This window comes from Peromyscus eremicus, chromosome 1 (genome assembly GCF_949786415.1).
Source record: "Peromyscus eremicus chromosome 1, PerEre_H2_v1, whole genome shotgun sequence".
NCBI lineage: Eukaryota > Metazoa > Chordata > Mammalia > Rodentia > Cricetidae > Peromyscus > Peromyscus eremicus.
The window spans coordinates 167,954,167-167,974,904 of record NC_081416.1 but is presented as its reverse complement, the minus strand read 5'-3'; the positions used below and the strand labels follow the sequence as shown (position 1 = coordinate 167,974,904).

Here is a 20,738-nt window from a genome sequence, read left to right as displayed (position 1 = left end):
CTCAGTCCAGGTAGGTCCAGTCCCCTCCTCCCATGCCGAGCCAAGGGACCCTGCATAGGCCCCAGGTTTCAAACAGCCAACTCATGCAATGAGCACAGGACCCGGTCCCACTGCCTGGATGCCTCCCAAACAGATCAGGCCAATCAACTGTCTCACCCACTCAGAGGGCCTGATCCAGTTGGTGACCCCTCAGCCATTGGTTCATATTTCATGTGTTTCCGTTTGTTTGGCTATTTGTCTCTGTGCTTTATCCGACCTTGGTCTCAACAATTCTCGCTCATATAAACCCTCCTCATTCTCGCTAATTGGACTCCCAGAGATCCACCTGGGGCCTAGTCATGGATCTCTGCATCCAGATCCCTCAGTAGTTGGATGAGGTTTCTAGCACGACAATTAGGGTGTTTGGCCATCCCATCACCAGAGTAGGTCAGTTCGGACTGTCTCTCGACCATTGCCAGCAGTCTGTTGTGGGGGTATCTTTGTGGATTTCTGTGGGCCTCTCTAGCACTTTGTTTCTTCCTATTCTCATGTGGTCTTCATTTACCATGGTCTCCTATTCCTTGTTCTCCCTCTCTGTTGTTGATCCAGCTGGGATCTCCCACTCCCCCAAGCTCTCTTTCCCTTGACCCTCGCCCTTCACTACCCCCACTCATGTCCAGGCTGTTCATGTAGATCTCATTCCATTTCTCTGTTGTTGGGCGATCCCGAAACACAGTGTTTTATTGAGTATTTTTGCATCAATGTTCATGATGGAGATTTGTCTAGGATTCTCTTTCTTTGTTGCATCTTTATGCGGTTTGTTTATCAGGGTAACTGTAGCCTCATAAAAAGAGTTTGGCAATGTTCTTTCTGTTTCTACTGTGTGGAACAATTTGAAGAGTATTGGTATTAGCACTTCTTTGAAAAACTGGTAGAATTCTGTGCTGAAACCATCTGGGCCTGGGCTCTTTGGTTGGGAGATTTTAATGACTGTTTCTATTTCCTTAAGGGTATAGGTCTATTTAAATTGTTTATCTGGTTTTGATTTAATTTTAGTATATGGTACCTATACAGAAAATTGTTCATTTCTTTCAGATTTTCCATTTTGTGGAGTACAGGTTTTTGAAGTATGACCTAATAATTCTCTGGATTTCCTCATTGTTTGTTGTTATGTATCCCTTTTTATTTCTGATTTTGTTTATTAGGATGCTCTCTCTTTACCTTTTGTTTTGTTTGGAAAGGGCTTGTCTATCTTGTTGATTTTATCAAAGAACCAACTCTTCGTTGTATTCATTCTTTGTATTGTTCTATGTTTTCATTTTATTGATTTCAGCCCTCAATTTGATTATTTGCTGGCATCTATTCCTCCTGGGTGAGTTTGCTACTTTTTGTTCTAGAGCTTTCAGGTGTGGTGTTAAATCCCTAGTGTGAGATTTCTCCAACTTCTTCATGTGGGCATTCAGTGCTATGAATTTTTCTCTTAGCAATGCTTTCATAGTGTCCCATCAGTTTAGATATATTGTACATTCATTTTAACTGAATTCTAGGAAGTCTTTAATTCTTTCTTTATTTCCTCCTTGACTCACTGGTGATTATGTTGAGCATTATTCAGTTTCCATGAGACTGTAATCTTTCTGTAATTTTTGTTGTTGCTGAAATCTAACTATGTTTATAGGACCACTGTGGTCCTATAAAATAGAGGAAGTTATTCTCTAATATTATGAAGGAACCACCTTAATAGTATTCTTCCCAGAGGCCCAGAAGAGAAGCTATGAACAGCGACAATTATTTTGGAAAATGAATCTGAAGGAAGCCAAGCTCTTTTATTTGTCTGTCAACTTTATTCATCTGGGATAAAATCCTGTCTACAGAGCTACAGTGCTGTTCTCCTGCCTAGCTCCTGTCTTGCCTGATTTCTCTCTATATTTATCTACTGTCCCTTCTAAGTTCTATCTTAATTCTCTCATCTTAATTCTGCCTCGTCAGAGCCTTCTCATCTTGTCCTTATCCATCTAGTACTTCCCTACCTGGCTTTTCCTCATCTTCCATCTTGTCCTCAAGTTCTCTCCTCAAAATCTTCCTCTAAGTCTCCTTATATCTCTCAGTTTCCCCAAGTCACTGAGGTATTCACTCACAAACCCAAGCTATAGCAATCCTCTGGCAGAGCAAGGTCATCAGGCTTGAATTTCTACAGGGTCATAACAGTCGGTTAAAATTTTTCTCATGCAGTGCCTGTCAGGCTTTGTTTTCCAACCAAAAAGGGAGTGTTACAAGAGGAGGTCAACTGAGAGCTAATGATTGGTTAGTCTATCAAGAAAATGGGATTTATGTGCTCAGTCTACATTGCTAGAAGTGGTTAAGTAAGAAGTTGGGAGTCTATAATGTTAGTAAGGTTGTATAAGAAAGGAGAGTGTCGCATTGGCACAGGAGACCAATTCCTAAATATAGCACCAGTAGCACAGACACTGAGAACAATAATTAATTAATGGGACCTCCTGAAACTGAGAAACTTTTGTGAGGCAAAAGACATGGTCAATAAGACAAAAAGACAGCATACAGAATAGGAAAAGACCTTCATCAACCCCACATCTGACAGAGGACTGATCTCCGAAGTATATAAGGAACTCAAGAAACTAGACTTCAAAATACTGAACAATCCAATTAAGAAATGGGCTAAAGAGCTAAACAGAGAATACTCAAAAGAAGAATCTCAAATGGCTGAAAGACATTTAAGGAAATGCTCAACATCCTTAGTCATCAGAGAAATGCAAATCAAAAAGAATCTGAGATACCATCTTACACCTGTCAGAATGGCTATGATCAAAAGCACTAATGACAGTCTATGTTGGAGAGGATGTAGAGCAAAGGGAACACACCTCCACTGTTGGTGGGAGTGCAAACTTGTAAAACCAGTGTGGAAATCACTATGGCGGTATCTCAGAAAATTGGCTATTTATCCACCGCAAGACCCCCTATACCACTGTTGGGCATATACCCAAGCAATGATCAATCATAACAATAAGATACATGCTCAACTATGTTCATAGCAGCATTATTCGTAATAACCAGAACCTGGAAACAACCTAGATGCCCTTCAACTGAAGAATGGATTGAGAATACATGGTAAATATACACAATGGAGTACTACTCAGCAGAGAAAAACAATGACAGCATGAATTTGCAGGCAAATGGATGGAACTAGAAAGTATCATCCTGAGTGAGGTAACCAAGACCCAGAAGGACAAACATGGTGTGTACTCACTTATATGTGGCTACTAGATATAAAGCAAAGAACAATCAGACTGCAACCCACAGATCCAGGGAGGCTACATAGCAGCAGGGACCCTAGGATGACTGTGGCTTATAATAAGTTTTGGGTTTACACAATCACTGGGCAAGCATCAGTGAAACATTTCACTATTAGGATAAGAATTTGTACTGTATCAAGCTAATGATAGAAAAAATATTAATAATGATAATTATAAAAGAAAGGAGGGTCTCAGCTTAAATTGCACAAAAAGTATCCCGTGACACAGAGACAGGTGTTGGAGACAGGTGTTGTTTCCATAAGGGTGTTACCTTAGTTCAGGAGATTGTTTGGCTTTTGATGCTTGATAGGTATTTTAGATAAATACACTGTTAGAAGTTCTTGGACACACACATAGCATACAAGAAAGTCATTGTAGAAACCAGCTAATATATATACAAAAGCTAAAATCTCACCAAGACTTCTTAAACCATGGCTTGACTTTAGGAAATGTCCTTGACCTTTCCAAGTAGCAGCTTTTGGGATAGTAGCTGAATTCCATTACGTTTTCCTATGGCTTGCAGCAGTTCCAGTTTTTTCATTTATTAAAAAAGGAGAATGTTTAATTATCTCTAGGGTAGAGAAAAACATGAAAAAATTAAATTTGGAGATGACCTGAAAAATGAAAAGTAATGGTTGATTAATATTTATAATCAATAATCTATGTAGATGACAAGCTAAGAATTAGTTTATCCATCTAATAGGTGTAGTTGTATATAATCAGAATATCTCTGTTCCAAGAAGGGAGCAGAGGAGTAACTTAAAAAATCTATCATTAGCTAGTATAGCATAATATGGTCAAATATATCTAAATACTATAACTGTGACTTATCAAAAAGAAATGATTAGTTTGGAACATACCTCTATCAATCTCTGATTAGTAGTATTAATTTGGTTAAACTGTATTTAAAAGAGGCATTGTTAGATAAGGAGTTACTTGAGTTAGTCATGAGCACCTGTGGGACCAAGGCTGCAGATGAAACTGACCTAATAATTTAAATTTGTAATCAAGGCAATATTAACCATTTAGCTATGGGAGGACTGTAATAATCTGTGTTAGGATATACATAGCAGACTTATATACACAACAGTGTCAGAAGTACTAGAGGAGAAAATCTGATAGTATATATATTTCAGGATCATGGGCAGAATTTATAGAATTAATAATAGAGCATTTTTTTAAGGGCAGTCCAGACCCTGGGCTGGAGAATTCAGCACTGAAAGAGGGGTAAGTCACAACAGGGCTGTAGAAATCATTCATGGTTACTTCCTGCTGATATGGGTCTGAAGCTGAGGGTCTTGAAGGCTGAAATGCAATAGAAACCCAGAAAGAGCAGGCTGTTTAAGGCTCTGCAGGGTAAGACATGGGTAGCAGGATTTTCTGTCTCATGTGCTAGAGGGCATGATGCAGGGCTGAGCTGGACAGCACATCCATGTGGGCTGGAGGATGGAGGATGGGGTGCAGACCTGCAGCTAGATAGCATTTCTGTGGTCCAGAGGATGACAACATGTAACTCTTTAAATTACCAGAATTTCTGCTGGAAACAAATATGTGTATTAGAACATGCATAGGAGGAGTTTTAAGGAGGAAACTTTATCTCTTAAGTGTACCTATGGAATATTAAATGCACAGCTTTAGCAGATGAGAGAAGGGAATATCAGGCCAGGGAGATAGGGAAAGATCCACCCTCCTATAGAGGAAAAAGAAAATTTTAAGTGGAAGACATACACTGTAGTCAGGTTGCATTCCTCCTGGTCCATCTTGCCTTGTGAGCATTGGTAAATTTAGATTTCCTGAAGCTTTTAAGAACCTTCTTAAAAGACAAAATCTTTAGACATATTAGCAATACGATAACAGTGGTGAATTTTGTCAGAGCAAAATTATGAATCTTTGGAGTCTCAGCAAAACAGCAGGCTAGTCAGAGAATGAAATCTGAACTGTTTCATTTATAATATATCTCAAGTCCTGATTATCTTTGGTCAAAATTAATAAAAATTCATTTAGGACAGGATTATTTCTAATCATATTTCTATAAGTTTTGATATCATTGATGAACAGAGTTCATCAAAAAGATCTGGAATTGTATCAATTTGTTCATGAAGTCACAGCTCAATATTAAATATCTAGAGGTAAATAGCAGCCTGTATTGAGACTGGCAGCTTTAGTGCCCCTGTGTCCTGCAGTGGCCTAGTATATGGTGTGACCAGGCAATCCAGGATTCATAAAGATGGATCAGTATCCTGTGAAAATATGTAAGCATATCCGCTTTTTGACATTATGAAAACATCAGGAACTTTACAAATACAAGTGAGAAGGTTCTGGCTGCTTAGGTGTAACTTTGTGGCTTGGCTTGTGGATGATATGGGATGCCTGTAGTGGGAGATATAAAAAATTAAGCATCAATTGTTAAGAGCTCTTGAAGTATATTTGAAGTAGATATGAATTATATGTTTGTCCAATTAAGAGTTCTAGGCCTTTCTAACATAGAAATGCAGTGGAAAAAATGGTGTATTATTTCTTTATTTCATACCCATAAATCATAAGGATGCAGGCCTCATGGGTGAGCTTCCACAGAGAGAGAATTTATAATTGTTAGATATACATGAGAAAGTGCAGTATAGACCTATCTGCCACTCTATAGACTTGTAAGTTTTTTTTCATTTTTTTTAAATTTTATTTTATTTTATTTTACAATATAATTTAATTTTACATATCAGCCATGGATTCCCTTGTTCTCCCCCCCTTCTGCCCCCTCCCCTTCACCCAAGGCCACCTCACATTCCCATCTCCTCCAAGGCAAAGACTCCCCCGAGGATTGAGATCATCTTGATATACTCAGTTCAAGCAAGTCCAGTCCCCTCCTCCCAGGCTGAGCCAAGCGTCCCTGCATAAGCCCCAGGTTTCAAACAGCCAACTCATGCACTGAGCACAGGACCCAGTCCCACTGCCTGGATGCCTCCCAAAGAGATCAAGCCAATCAACTGTCTCACCTATTCAGAGGTCCTGATCCAGTTGGGGGGCCCTCAGCCATTGGTTCATAGTTCATGTGTTTCCAATCATTTGGCTATTTGTCCCTGTGCTTTATCCAACCTTGGTCTCAACAATTCTCGCTCATATAAACCCTCCTCTTTCTTGTCAATTGGACTTCCGGAGCTCCACCCAGGGCCTAGCCATGGATCTCTGCATCCAGTTCCCTCAGTCATTGGTTGGGGTTTCTAGCATGACAATTACGGTGTTTGGCCATCCTATCACCAGAGTAAGTCAGTTCGGGCTGTCTCTCAACCATTGCCAGCAGTCTATTGTGGGGGCATCTTTGTGGGTTTCTGTGGGCCTCTCTAGTACTTTGCTTCTTCCTATTCTCATGTGGTCTTCATTTACCATGAACATTCCTTGTTCTCCCTCTCTGTTCTTGATCCAGCTGGGATCTCTCGCTCCCCTAAGCTCTCTTTCACTGGAAACTTGCCCTTCATTACCCCCACTCATGTCCAGGTTGTTCATGTAAATCTCATCCATTTCTCTGTCATTGGGTGATCCCTGTGTCTTTCTTAGGGTCCTGGTTTCTATGTAGCCTCCCTGGAGTTGTGAGTAGCAGTCTAGTCATCTTTGTTTTACATCTAGTATCCTCCTATGAGTGAGTACATACCATGTTTGTCTTTCTGAGTCTGGGTTACCTCACTCAGGATGATTTTTTTCTACATCCATCCATTTGCCTGCAAACCTCATGATGTCATTGTTTTTCTCTGCTGAGTAGTCCTCCATTGTGTATATGTACCATATTTTCTTTATCCATTCTTCAATTGAAGGGATTCTAGGTTGTTTCCAGGTTCTGGCTATTACAAACAATGCTGATATGAACATAGCTGAGCAAGTGCCCTTGTAGTATGATTGAGCATTCCTTGGGTATATGCCCAAGAGTGGTATGAGTGGGTCTTGAGGGAGATTGATTCCCAATTTTCTAGGAAAGTGCCATATTGATTTCCAAAGTGGCTGTACAAGCTTGCATTCCCACCAGCAGTGGAGGAGAGTTCCCCTTGCTCCACATCCACTCCAGCATAAGCTGTCTTCAGGGTTTTTGATCTTAGTCATTCTGACAGGTTTAAGGTGGTATCTCAGATTCGTTTTGATTTGCGTTTCCCTGATGATTAGGGATAATGAGCAATTCCTTAAATGTCTTTCAGCCATTTGAACTTCCTCTGTTGAGAATTCTCTGTTTAGTTCTATAGCCCATTTCTTAATTGGACTGTTGGGCATTTTGATGTCTAATTACTTGAGTTGATGGATATCAGCCCTCTGTCAGATATGGGGTTGGTGAAGACCTTTTCCCATTCTGTAGGCTGTTGTTTTGTCTTGTTGACCATGTCCTTTGCTCTACAAAAGCTGCTCAGTTTCAAGAGGTCCCATTGATTGATTGTTTCTCTCAGTGTCTGTGCTACTGGTGTTATATTTAGGAAGTGATCTCCTATGTCAATGTGTTCATGACTACATTCTACTTTCTCTTCTATTAGGTTCAGAGTAACTGGATTTATGTTGAGGTCTTTGATCCACTCAGACTTAAGTTTTGTGCATGGTGACAGATATCGATCTATTTGTAGCTTTCTACACATTGAAATCCAGTTATGCCAGCACCATTTGTTGAAGATGCTTTCTTTTTTCTAAGACTAGATATTTATAATTTCCTTAGTTATGATAAAAGATAAGTTAGATATGAAACCTTAGACTCACAAATATAGAGTAGATAGAATATCTTCTTTAATTTTGCCAAATACAAATGGACTAGATATTATAAATAGACTAGATATTGTAACTATAATTCTTGCTTGACAATTGTTCTGTTATATGTAATTTTACTATGTTAACATTAAAACCTCACCTTTTGAAAAAAAGAAAAGGGGAAGTGCTGGGGATGCTATGAATGTGTTGCTCTGATTGATTGATAAATAAAATGCTGATTGGCCAGTAGCCAGGCAGGAAGTATAGGCAGGACAAGCAGTGAAGAGAATTCTGGGAACAGGAAGGCTGAGTCAGGAGTCACCAGCCAGACACAAAGGAAGCGAGATGTAAAAGTACCAGTAAGCCATAAGCCACGTGGCAACTTATATATTAATAGAAATGGGTTAATTTAAGATGTAAGAGCTAGTCAATAGCCTGAGCTAATGGTAGAGAAATTTTAATTAATATGAGCTTCAGAGTTATTATTTTATAAGTGGACTGTGGAACTGCAGGGGCCCCGAGCAGGACTGGAGAAAACTCCAGCTACAGAGATATCTTGATAAAGGGGGCCATATGGGGGTTATAGAGAAACCTGGTGCAAGGGAAACTCACAAAAATCCACAAGGATGACCCCAGCTAAGACACTAGCAATTGTGGAGAGGGGGCCTGACTGGCCTTCTCCTGTAATCAGAGTGGTGACTACCCTATCTGTCATCAGAGAGCCTGCATCCAGTAAATGATGGAACAAGACACAGAGATCCACAGTCAATGGCTGGGCCAAGCTCCAGGAGTCCAGCTGAAGAGAGGGAGGAGGATTGTATGAGCAGGGGAGGTCAAGATCATGATGAGGAAACCCACAGAGACAACTGAAACAAGCTAGTAGAAGCTCACAGACTCTGGACCAACAGCTAAGGGGCTTTCATGGGACCAACCTAGGCCCTCTGCATGTGGGTGACAATTGTGTAGCTCTGTCTGTTTGTGGGGCCCCTAGCAGTGGGATCAGGTGTTCCTGGTGCTTCAGCTGGCTTTTTGAAACATACTCCCCATGCTAGGATGCCTTGTGAAGCCTTGATGCAGAGGGAGGAACTAAGTCCTGCCTCAACTTGATATGTCATGCTTTCTTGACTCCCATGGGAGCCCTGTCCATTTCTGAATGGAGGAAGAGGGAATGGATGGGAGGGAGGAAGGGAGGGGAGGGGAGGGAATGGGAAGTGAGGAAGTGACAGAAGCCAGAAGCCTAAGTGACCCTTGACACACATGCCGCCATATTTGGGCTTCTCTCCTCTTTTTCTAGATCTAGGCCTTGCTTAAGTCTCCATAGCACCAGAATCTCCTCTCAGAAATCAGGTGAGCGTGCTACAGTTAGGCAGTTAGGCAAGAATAGATAATCCCCACAGCAACATATCCTGTTGGCTGAACAACCCATGATTAAGAAAGTCCCCTCCATGTTTGCACTCCCCCTTGTCCCTGCCTATATATGTCTTAAGAGGAAAATAAAATTTTGGAGCTTGATCAGACATCCTGTCTTGCTCTCATTCTTTGTGTCTCTTGTCCCTCTCATTCGCCAGTCCTCCCTTCAGGTCCACATTGAAGACCCCACTTGCTGGGGCAAGGAAGGAGGGGAAACTGTGGTTGGTATGTAAAGTAAATGAAAAAAATAATAACAACAACAAAAAAGATTGGGCTGTAGGCAAGCCTGAAGAGCGTTTTCTTAACTAGTGCTTGATGGGGGAGGGGGAGGGCCCAGCCCATTGTGGGTGGAGCTATTCCTGGGCTGGTGGTCCTGGGTTCTATAGGAAAGCAGCCTGAGTAAGCCATGAGGGGCAATCCAGTAAGCAGCACTCCTCCAGGGCCTCTGCATTAGCTCCTGCCTCTAGGCTCAGGCCCTGTTTGAGGTCCTGTCCTGAATTCCTTCAATGATGAACAGTGATATGGAAGGGTAAGGTAAATAAACTCTTTCTTCCCCCAATTTCCTTTTGATCATGGTGTTTTATCACAGCAATAATCACCCCAAGACAGTAAGTTTATGAGCTAAAAATACAAACTGAAATGACAACCTACAGAACAGGAAAACATATTTGTAAGTCATCTATATGGTACAGCTTTTGTGTTCAGAATAAATAACTGATACAACTCAGGAAAAAAGTGATCCCTAGTCATCAGGGAAATGCAAATTAAATCTACTGTGAGATACTAGCTCATTCCAGGTAGAGTGGCTATAATCAAAATAACTGACAACAAATGTTGCAGAGGATGTGGAGAAAGAGGAACACGTATTCACTGCTGGTGGGTGTGAAAATTAACAGAGTCATTATATAGAACTTATGGATGTCCCTCAAAACATTGGAAATACCACACGACTCAGCTATTTCACTGGGCATATACCCAGAGATCCTCTACCCTACCATAAAGATATTGGCACCCATGATTACTGCTCCTCTATTCAATACAGCAAAGAGATGGAACCAATCTAGATGTTCATTGACAGATTAATGCATAATGAAAGTCTAGTGCATATACCAAATAAAATATTATTCATCTCTAGAGAAAAATGAAATCACAAAATTTACAGGAAAGTAGATAGACTTAGAAAGTATACTCTTAAATGAGATCACCCAATCTCAAGGGAAAAAAACCACATGTTCTTTCTTGTGTGTGGATCCTAGCCTATATAACGTATGCATGCACATATGTAATTAAATATGCAGATGTACACTACAACATTTAGGAAGAGGAACATGAAAGGGTAATTTTAAGGATGCAAAATACTCCCTAATGAGTTCATATACATGCTATACATTGTGTGGGTCCTCTGAATGCTTGCTCTCTCAACATGGAACATGGTTTTGATGTAAAACACATCCTTAACAAGCAACATCCACATGTAACTCTGTGCTGCCACCTTACTGGGAGCCCAAATTTGAAGTTTTTCATCTTTTAAATGTCCCTATACAATGCAATTTTTGTAAGTGCTACCAACTTAGGGTGCATTATTCTTTAAACAAGAAATCCAGCTATAACAATTATAGTAAGTGAAGGCTTCCAAAGTATGCTTAAATCATCATAATTGGGGAATTTTTGAAAATTCCAGGGAATGCTGACTTACTGACCCTGAATCTCAAAGACAAACACACCAGGAATTACCAACACTGATAAGTTTGCAGTGTTTGATTTGGTTTTCTGCCAGGGACGGCATATAAGACGGCTGACAAGCTGCCAGCAGAGATTGGAGAAAAGGGGACCCTAGATTGTTGACCATCAACCCTCTGTGTGTTCCCCTCCGGATCTTCTGCTTAGCATGCCTCTAGAGGGCCAAGGCAGAAATGCCTACGTGTCCCAAGGTCATGCTTTATGTCGTGCTTATGTCCTCCTCCATACAAAACTTCTTGTAATACTAGTCTTTTTCTTCTGTCTGATCTTCATGTTCTGTGTTCCTAGACCAATGGTGATTTCTGTGATACAGGAAAGGAGTGAAGTAAATTTCACAGGAAATTATACAGAGATGATCACCCAGGCTGGGGTTAAGGCAGTTATAAGTTCATGGGAAAGAACGTGCAGCCTGGGGAAGCTTTTCAGGCTTGGATAAACTGTACCAAATGTGTGGTCAACTATAGCACATGGTATGATGTGTATTAACACACTAGACTCAAATTGGCCACCATGAATAATTCAGTTTCTGAGGATATTCCAAGAGCATTGTGTAAAACTTGAGACCCTAAGGGGCATTGGCTAAAGACTGTGGATGGAGTAACATATAGATGGGATGACAAACTGAAAGTGTGGGAACCTAGAATAGGAGGAAAATAGTGGCCTCGACCAAGAAAGGAAGATGGCAACTTTAATTCAAATATTTTTGATTCCTTCTGAAGGAGTATGGAGACAATGTGGCAATTTATGGAGTGAGCTACTACAAGTTTTATTGGGTTCCTAGATTAAAAAGAGCTGCCAGAAAAGGTGAGCTTCCTTTCATGGAAACTCTATAAATTGCATCAGGTCTTCCTTGGAATTGTTGGCATATAGAAGGATAGAAGTTGCTGAGTTGCAGGGACAGATTTCTTGTCTGAGGTCATTGTGGCCCACCAGTCATGGGGCTTGGTGTTTGCAGAGGACTGAGGAGGAACTTAGGTGGCTACAGGGGTCTTGAGGTCAGAGCAGTCTGTGTGAGAAGGAAATGACTGTCTGGTACGTTGACCACTGATTTTGTTGTTGTTGTTGTTGTTGTTTTGTTTTGTTTTGTTTTGTTTTGTTTTTTTGTTTTTCGAGACAGGGTTTCTCTGTGTAGCTTTGTGCCTTTCCTGGATCTCGCTCTATAGACCAGGCTGGCCTCGAGTTCAAAGAGATCCACTTGCCTCTGCCTCCCAAGTGCTGGGATTAAAGGCGTGCTCCACCACCACCCAGCCATTGTTCTTATTTTTACCTTTTTTTTTTTGAAATTACATGTTGCTAGCCTCTGGGTCAAGTGCTCAGAAGATTGTATAATCAGTAATAATAAAAATAGATTATGCTTGTTTGGTGTTAAGTCTGGGATAGTTCCTGTGTTTAGTAAAAGATGATGAAGAATATATTGGTGATTTTCTAAGAATAATCTTAGGAATTATGAGAACATTTTGTATTGGGTGATTTCCCCTTTTATTTGTGTTCCCCCTTTACTTAAGATAATAAAAGACTGAGGTTACCAGGGCAAAAGCAGAAGCTAAGAGAAGCTAGGGAAGCTGAAGAAACTGTAGCAGACAAGCTACTTAGCAACTGCAGAAGCCCGAAGTGACTTGCCAGCTTGAACGAGCACTGTCTCTGAGTCATTACTGCACCTTCCAGGTATCCCACCCTTCAGACCCCCGAAACTGCTGAGGCTGGTCCTCGGCAGTTTTCATTTTATGTTGTAAGTCTAGAATGTGTTATTGTTAGTGAATTAACGTACTTTGCTTTAAATTTTAAAGTTGTAATAAAACTATTTTAGAGTTGGCAAAGAACTTGAAAATTCCTGCCGTGAACAAGATAGACGAAAAATCTAATAAACACACGATAAAGGGGGCTCAACATCATCAATCTTCATCGAAATTAAGATCAAAATGGCAGTGAGTCTCACATCAGCTATTATGGTCTCCAGGAAAAATCTACCTAGATCCTGAAAGGCAGCTGCGCACTGGGACCTTCCTGGGAAATTTGACGCTCAGCTTCATTCCAGCACTTGGAGCTTGGCTACCATCCTTGTAGTAGCCCAAACATGAGCTGTAGGTCTCCTCATGAACAATAAACCACATATTCCTTGAGGTGTGACCCTGTCTTGCAGCCTTGTTTCCATCCCAGTTCCAACAGACCTGGAGCTCTGTCACATAATCATTTCCTTTGTCACTGAGACCCCCCACTCTGCAAGGAGACCATATGTAGTCCCCTCCCTCCTCTCATCATCCATAAGGAAAGACAGGGAGATCATAGGGCAATCACCAAGGAGAGCAAAGGCAATCCAGAAGGTCAGGGAGGGCATGGGTAGACCTGAATCACATTCAGCCAGCACAGGAAGCTGGGCTCAGGGACTCTCCCTGGTGCCCTCCATAGGAAGCTGGAGCACACTGTCCTCTTTTTAGGACATACAGGTCACCTCATCCTGCACACCCTGACACAAACCCTTGAGATAACTGTATCCCTGGATCAGACACCTGACTGGGGACAGCAGTGAGAATGGAGGTAGGCCCTCCCCAGTCATCACTCAGTTTGACCTTTTCTAGTCCCTAGAGAAGACTGCCACTCCCTGCTGGGAGTAAATCCCACCTTCCCTGAGCATTGAGATCACAGGGCAGACTGGCTTTGCTGGGTTTTATATCACAAGGAAACACACACTTGGCTATAGGAAGTTCAGGGACAAGGCCCTGGAGTGTGCTGCTGTTTTCTTGGGACACAGAACACTTCTCAGCCTTGCAGCTCAAAGTATGTTCTAGAACACTGAACAACAAAGGAATAGAAGAATGGGAGGCAGCACTCACAGAAAAACAGAGCAATGCACACACAGAGACTCCACCCCCAGCCCATCTGACTCCAGGAAGTGCCCTCCTCTGGGAGGAGGCTGAGGTCTGGGAATTAAAGTAGAGCAGACAGAGGAGCCCATCTTGGCAGCAGCCTGAGAGACAAACCTCCTCTCCAGAGGAAGAGCCTAGCCCACAGCAGAGACTATGGAGCTCACCTCAGCCCCTCTCCACAAAGCAGAGGTCTCCTGGAGGGGACTCCTGCTCACAGGTGAGGAGACATTCCTCAGGAGTAGAGAGTTGGGGAGTTCAGAGACTGGATGGGGTCTTCTGGGAGAGGGAAAGAGCCTGAGAAATGACATCTGGCTCTGTTTGAAGCCTGAGACCATCAGGAAGCTCACAGTGGATGGGATTTGGGAAGTGGGGAAGAAAAACTCAGTTGCTCCCCATTGTAGATTTATCAGCACTGGCCACTGGATCCTGAAGACTCAAGTTGACAACTTCATCAGGGTGACTCTCCAAGTAAAACTCAAAGTGGGCAAGTAAACAACATCATTATGTAGGACCCTGAGAAATCTGCAAATAAACCCCAGGATCTGGGACACTCATTTGCTCACTGGTATCTGAGCCTGTTCGAGATAGAGAGGTTTAAACCAAAATCAAACTAGTCCTCCTCACAAAGCCCTGCCACTATTGGACAGGAAGATAGAGCAGCAAGGACATCTAGAAGGTTGGCTCAGGAGTTGACAAGCACTTCAGAGGAAACAGAGCATGGAAAGGTCAGAAAATGAAGGCACAGAGTCTTTAGAGGAGGAGGTCAGACAAGACATGCTACACTCACCATAGATTCTGAGTGTGAGCAGGGATCTGAGGGCAGTGAGGGGTGAGCTATGTAGTCACTATGAAGCCAGTTTCATAGAGTGGGAAGATTCAGGGGTACTGATTAATGGGGGTGATGCTGCTGACCTCCCCCAATAGGACACAGACACCAAGGCTGAGAGTTAAATACTCACATTTCAAATTTCTACCAAATGCAAAGGTCCTAATATTGATAGATTTTTTTTCTCTCTTCCCTCTTAGTCTCTCTTTTAACCTACTGGACCTCTCCCACCACTGCCAAAGTCACTGTTGAAGCAGTCCCACCCCACGTTGCTGAAGGGAAGAACGTTGTTCTAGTTGTCCACAATCTGCCAGCAAAATATGCAGTCATTAACTGGTACAAGGGACAAGGTTCTTTGAAGAAGTTAATTGCAAAATTTGTAAAAAACCAAAACTCAATACAAAATGGGCCTGGATACACTCACAGAGAGATGATATACCCCAATGGATCCTTGTTCATCAACAACGTCACAATGGAAGACGAAGAACTCTACACACTGTACTTAGAAATAGACAGCACTCATCATCAGAATGTAACAGTGAACTTTGATGTACAACGTAAGTAATTCTCTGTAACCTCTGGGTCACGGGTGGAATTAATCCCACTTCACCTATAGAATTGTCATTCCTAGATGACTCTGTGTTATGGTCCCCACATTGTGATACAAACATTTATTAAAGCACAAACAATGGAGAAAACGGCAATAAATCAGGATGCCTCACTTGAATCCACCCTCAGAGAACAGGGGTTGTGGTAACTGAGCCCAGGCATGTTAGACTCAGCCCAGGGTCTTAGCTGCTCATCATGAACATGGCCTTGAGGAAGACCCTTCAGGACTCAGGCAGGGCCTGGCCGAGGAAACCATGAGAGTCTCACAGAGAGAAGCTTTGCTGAAGAACTTAATGCCACACTGGACCAGAATCCTGGGAAGCATATAGACTGGGTATGAATTTGATCTCCTGTTGGAGCTGACAGGAGACAGTGATGATTTGAAGATTGGAAGCCTGCTGGCAGTCAGCCTCAGAGAGATATGTCTGAGGTAGGTCACCTGGGCATCTCCTCCCGAGACTCAGTTTGCTCAGCATAGGTAGAGAGGTAGGAAAGGAAATCAGCCACCTTTTCTGATGGTCTTCTGAGACTTCAGTGGAAGGCCAAGAACTCCAAAAAGATAGAAGCAAAAGTGTCCAAATGGCTGCTCCTTGCCCACCGGGGGATACCACCCAGGGATTATTTCCTGCAGGCAAACACTAATAGACACTGCTTGGTGGAAGGTCAGGTTGTTGTTCACATTTAAGGTTAACTTGCAGGCCTAGCAATGATCATTTACCATGTGTCCTGTTATAGGGAAACTGAGACAGGAAACACAGTCACTGAGTCAGGGTCACACAGGTCATAAGTGGCACAAGCTATCTGTCCACAACCACATCTCCAGGCTCCCCACCATGGAAGACCTACTAGGTGATCTTCATCTTCTAGAACATTTCATAGACCCAGGAACTCATAGGGCTCCCAGATTCAGGTCATTCAACATCAAAAATCTGACAAGAATTGCCCACCTGTGGCCCAGCCTGACCTAAATGTCAGCCAGATCCTGAGCTGTGTGAGATCTCAGACAGGCTGTCAGGTTTCTCAGGGAAGCTCAATGGGAAGACTAATCATATCTGTAGGACAGCCCTGCTCAGCAAAGGCTTGGAGAGATCTGGTCTAAACACAGCAGGGGATGTCAGTGTAGCTGGAGGGACATGAACCTTGTGTCTCAGTCAGGCAATTGGTCAGTGAGGATCAATAGATCAAAGGAGGTCTCTGATTCCAAGTCTTGAGCCTGACCATCACCAAGCACTGCAGCTTAGTTCACCCATGAAAAAGTCCTTGTTTCCCCCATGCACAGCACAGAAGGCTCCATTATCTCTGAGCACTCAGGCTTTTCATCTGCCTGTAGTTTGCTTCCCCCCTGATTCTTTAAGGATATGGGTTGGTTGGAAGTTAAGAGACTATCTCTGGTTGTAAGAGGCCTTTGCAAGAATCAGAAGTACCACATAGGGCAATCATCTCTCTGTGGTCAACACACTACCACTACCAAAGCCCAACATCACAACCAAGAATTCCAGTCCTTTGGAGGGTGACTCAGTAGCATTAATGTGTGAGCCTAATACTCAGAATACAGCCTACCTGTGGAGGATACATGGCCAAAGCCTAGAATAAGAGGACAGGCTGAAGCTGTCTGAGGACAATAGGATTCTGACTTTACTCAGTGTTGTGAGGACTGACACAGGACCCTATGAATGTGAACCTGGAACCTACTGAGTGCCTCCCAAAGTGATCCATTCTCTCTGAACACTACCTGAAAGTATTTTCTGTTTCATCCTGGCCCCAACTGCCTAAATACAGAGGGCTAGAGAAACCATACTCAGTCCAAGTCCCCTTGGGTTCATGACACAGACCTAATATACAGATACCTAGCCTGCCAGGGCATCCTGTCCCAGTCTAAGCACATGCAGACAGACCCAACATTGAGCTTGAATGGGCTGCAGGGACTTCTCTCCTGCATAGAGGCTCAGAGTGATGGAGACATGGGGACATGTCAGACTCAAGCTCAGTGCATACAAGAGTGTGCAGTGGGGATATTGGTGTGTTGTGCTTGAGATAGAGCAGGACTTGTGCATGCTGATTGAGTACTCTTCTACTAATCTCCTCCCCGACTCTGGGTAAAATCTGCTCAGCTAATGTTACAGCACAGCTGAAAGAGATACTGAGGCCTTCTACAGACCAGGATTACGCCTTCCCTCTGCTGACATCACATGTGACTTTGTTCTGTTTGCTCCAGATTATCCAGATGTCCTAATCATATCTTCTTCAAATATTCATTTCCATTCAAGGACAAAACTCAACCTCTCCTGCCACACAGATGCTAACCCACCTCCACAGTACTCTCAGTTTGTCAATGGAGAGCTCCACTCATCCTCCCAAGAGCTCTTTATCCCAACCTCTATTCTAATAATAGTGGATCCTAAACCTGCCTTGTCTATAATTCTCTCACTGGAGGCAACAGGACCACATTTAAGGATATTACAGTTCTTAGTAAGTGAATCTCTGAAATATCAGCACTAGGTTTGGAGTGGAGTCTTTTGGCTTTCTTGGAAGGTGCAGAAGCATTTAATTTCCAGCCCATGTCTACAGGAACAAGCAAAACTCAGTCTTCCCCCAAGCCTCCTGCTCCATCCCTATGGCTAATGGCCTCCTGGTTCTCTGATTTCTGGCTGATAGGAATGGAGCTTGCAATGTGAGGAGGAGGTTCTCCCAGTCTTGGAAAGCCTTAGGTTGTGTGAGGGACATTCCATGGTTAGGAGAGCCTCAAGGTCAAGATTTCTTTCTGTACCTAACACAAGCTTTTCTGTCCCCTCCATTTTCATTCTATGATCTCCATGACCTACAAGGAACACCCATGGCTTTCAACTGTGCTCACATTCTTATTCTCCAAATTGGAGGAGAATATTCCCCACAGATGGGGACTGACATCTGCTGAGAGTTCTGCTCTTGCCTCATGGATGAGGTGGCTGGCTCAGCTCTGACTCCATGGGATGGAAAAAGAGGGTGGAGAATGTGCCTGGGAGCACTGTTCTGAGTCAGGGTGAACCATGTCTCTGACAATTGATGATGCCCTTTTGCTTACTCTTCTCAATGTCCAAAAAACAAATGTCAGCTGAGTGTGCTGGCATACACTTTTGATGCCATCACTGAGGAGGGACAGGCAGGTAGATAGTGTGAGTTTGAGGCCAGCCTGGTCTACACAGAAAGTTCCAAGTGAGCTAGCACTGTACAGTGAGAACTCTGTCTCAAAAAATATTAGTATTGAGGATTAGAGTGGCATGCTGTGGTCAGCACTGTGATTATTCACTTCTTCTCTGTAGTATTTAATCCACATACATGGGGCAGGAAATACATTTTTCCTACAAACAGGAATTCTTCAGTTAGGGATTTCTTTCAGTCCTGAGGTCTAGCCTTTAACACCTTTAAGATTAGCTGGGCCATCTTAACCCCATGACAAATTATTTAATAAAAAATAAACAGAAGTCTATTTCATAAAGGAGGGTCCTGACTGTCCACACTCACAGAAGGTGTGAGCAAGAATTCCCACAAAAATCATTGGAAAATACATCCCCCCACCCCACCATGAGATTTCTAGACTTATAGGTTGAAGCGCCACACAGTGTGGAATCTACACAAATACCCTGAGTCAGGGTCACTGTTGTGACCTTGGTAGTGATCTTGGTAGGATTAAGTTTCAGTTCTCTCCTTACAAACCATATCTTGAACCCAAACATGAAATCTTGCAGAGGGCCATTTCATTCTATGGTCCCTGGAAGTTGGCTGAGATCTCTGAGGGTGAAAGACTCTCAGCTGGTCGGTCCCCTCCACTGTTTATCCACAGGGCCAGTGTCTAAACCCTTCATCCAAGTCAGCAATAAAACCAACAATGACCTGATCTCTGTGCTCCTGAACTGCTTCTCATTCGACAGCGGGATCTCCATCCATTGGTTCTACAAAGGCCAGAGTCTGAAGATCACGAATAGGATGATTCTGTCCAAGGACAACAACACCCTCACAATAGTCCCTGCCAGGAGGAACGATTCCGGGGATTATTATTGTGAGGTATCCAATCAAATCAGTTCCAAGAAGAGTGACCCCATCCAGCTGGAGGTAATAGGTGAGTGAACTCTGCTCCCTTCTTACTCCATATTGTTTGGTGGTAGGGCAGTTTCTCTATCAATGGAGTGCAGAATGGGTCAAAGTAACAGGGAGAAAAACATGGCAAAAGATACAAATAGAGAATTGGCGATGGATGCATGTTAATCTCATGATAACACACCAAGCAAGGTGAGTACAGTGCTGCATGCCTTTAACCCCAGCACACCAGAGGCAGAGACAGTTGGATCTCTATGAGCTCCCAAACACCCTGGTCTTTGTAGCCAGTTTCAGGTTAGCCAGAGCTACATAGTGAGACCCTGTCTCAAAAGAGAGAGAGAGCATGAAGCAGTAGGCATAGAAGTACAAGGCCTCTCAACTGAATGTACCAGGGTCTGCTGACTCCCCATGGGAGACCTTCCTTGAAGGAGGTGGAAATGCAGTGTCTTATGAGGAGGAAGGCTGGGGAGTGGGAGGAGGGAAGACAGGGGAATCTGTGGTTGGTATGTAAAATAAATAGAAAAATCTCTTAATTAAAAAAAAAGAAGTATAAGGCCAGCCCAGATTACATTTTGAGACCTGGTCAATAATAACAACAGTAGATGTCAATATAGCAAATAGAAATGCAAAGTGATTAAGAGTTTAGGGTCTGAGTCAGTCACACAGTCAACCCTCAGAATGCAGTAAAATATTCATGTTACTCTACACACCCTCCCACACATTCAGATCATCTTTAGATTATTTCCTATACCTGATATTAATACTACATAGATACTAGTCTAATTGTGTTGAGTACAGGACTATGACAGGAGGAAATAATACATTTTTCACTGTAGAGATACTTTCCCAAGTAGTTTGTTTTCAAGCTTTTGATCCATAAATATAAAATCTATAAATAGAAAGGACCTGTAATGAATTTTTTACTACATTTGCATATTCATTCTTTCTGTGTTCATGTCCCACACCCATGAGTGGAGGTCAGGGGACAATTTGTGGGAGCCAGTTCTCCGGGGACAGGGTATTGAACTCACGTGGTTTTACAAGCCCTTTATCTGCTAAGCCATTTCACTGGCCCACATTTGTTTGTGCATTTATTTCTGTGTGGCAGTTAGTGGCAGGTACTGGGAGGGAGTACGGCAGGCACTCTTCCCAACTGAGCCATCTCGTTGGCCCATATACTGAGTTTCTTATCCTCATGCTGACATTTGGTAGCATGAC

General features: G+C 42.7%; 1 protein-coding gene across 1 annotated transcript in view; it reads left to right on the top strand.

Annotated features, from left to right (window-relative positions):
* The first annotated feature begins 13,974 nt into the window (after positions 1-13,974).
* LOC131924779 (carcinoembryonic antigen-related cell adhesion molecule 1-like) overlaps positions 13,975-20,738 on the top strand; it is an 88,438-nt gene continuing 81,674 nt past the window's right edge. Inside the window, exons 1-3 of the mRNA XM_059280072.1 lie at positions 13,975-14,228; positions 15,038-15,394; positions 19,267-19,542. Coding sequence (XP_059136055.1) covers positions 14,165-14,228; positions 15,038-15,394; positions 19,267-19,542 — 697 coding nt within the window. The 5' untranslated portion in view covers positions 13,975-14,164. The remainder of the gene's footprint in view (positions 14,229-15,037; positions 15,395-19,266; positions 19,543-20,738) is intronic.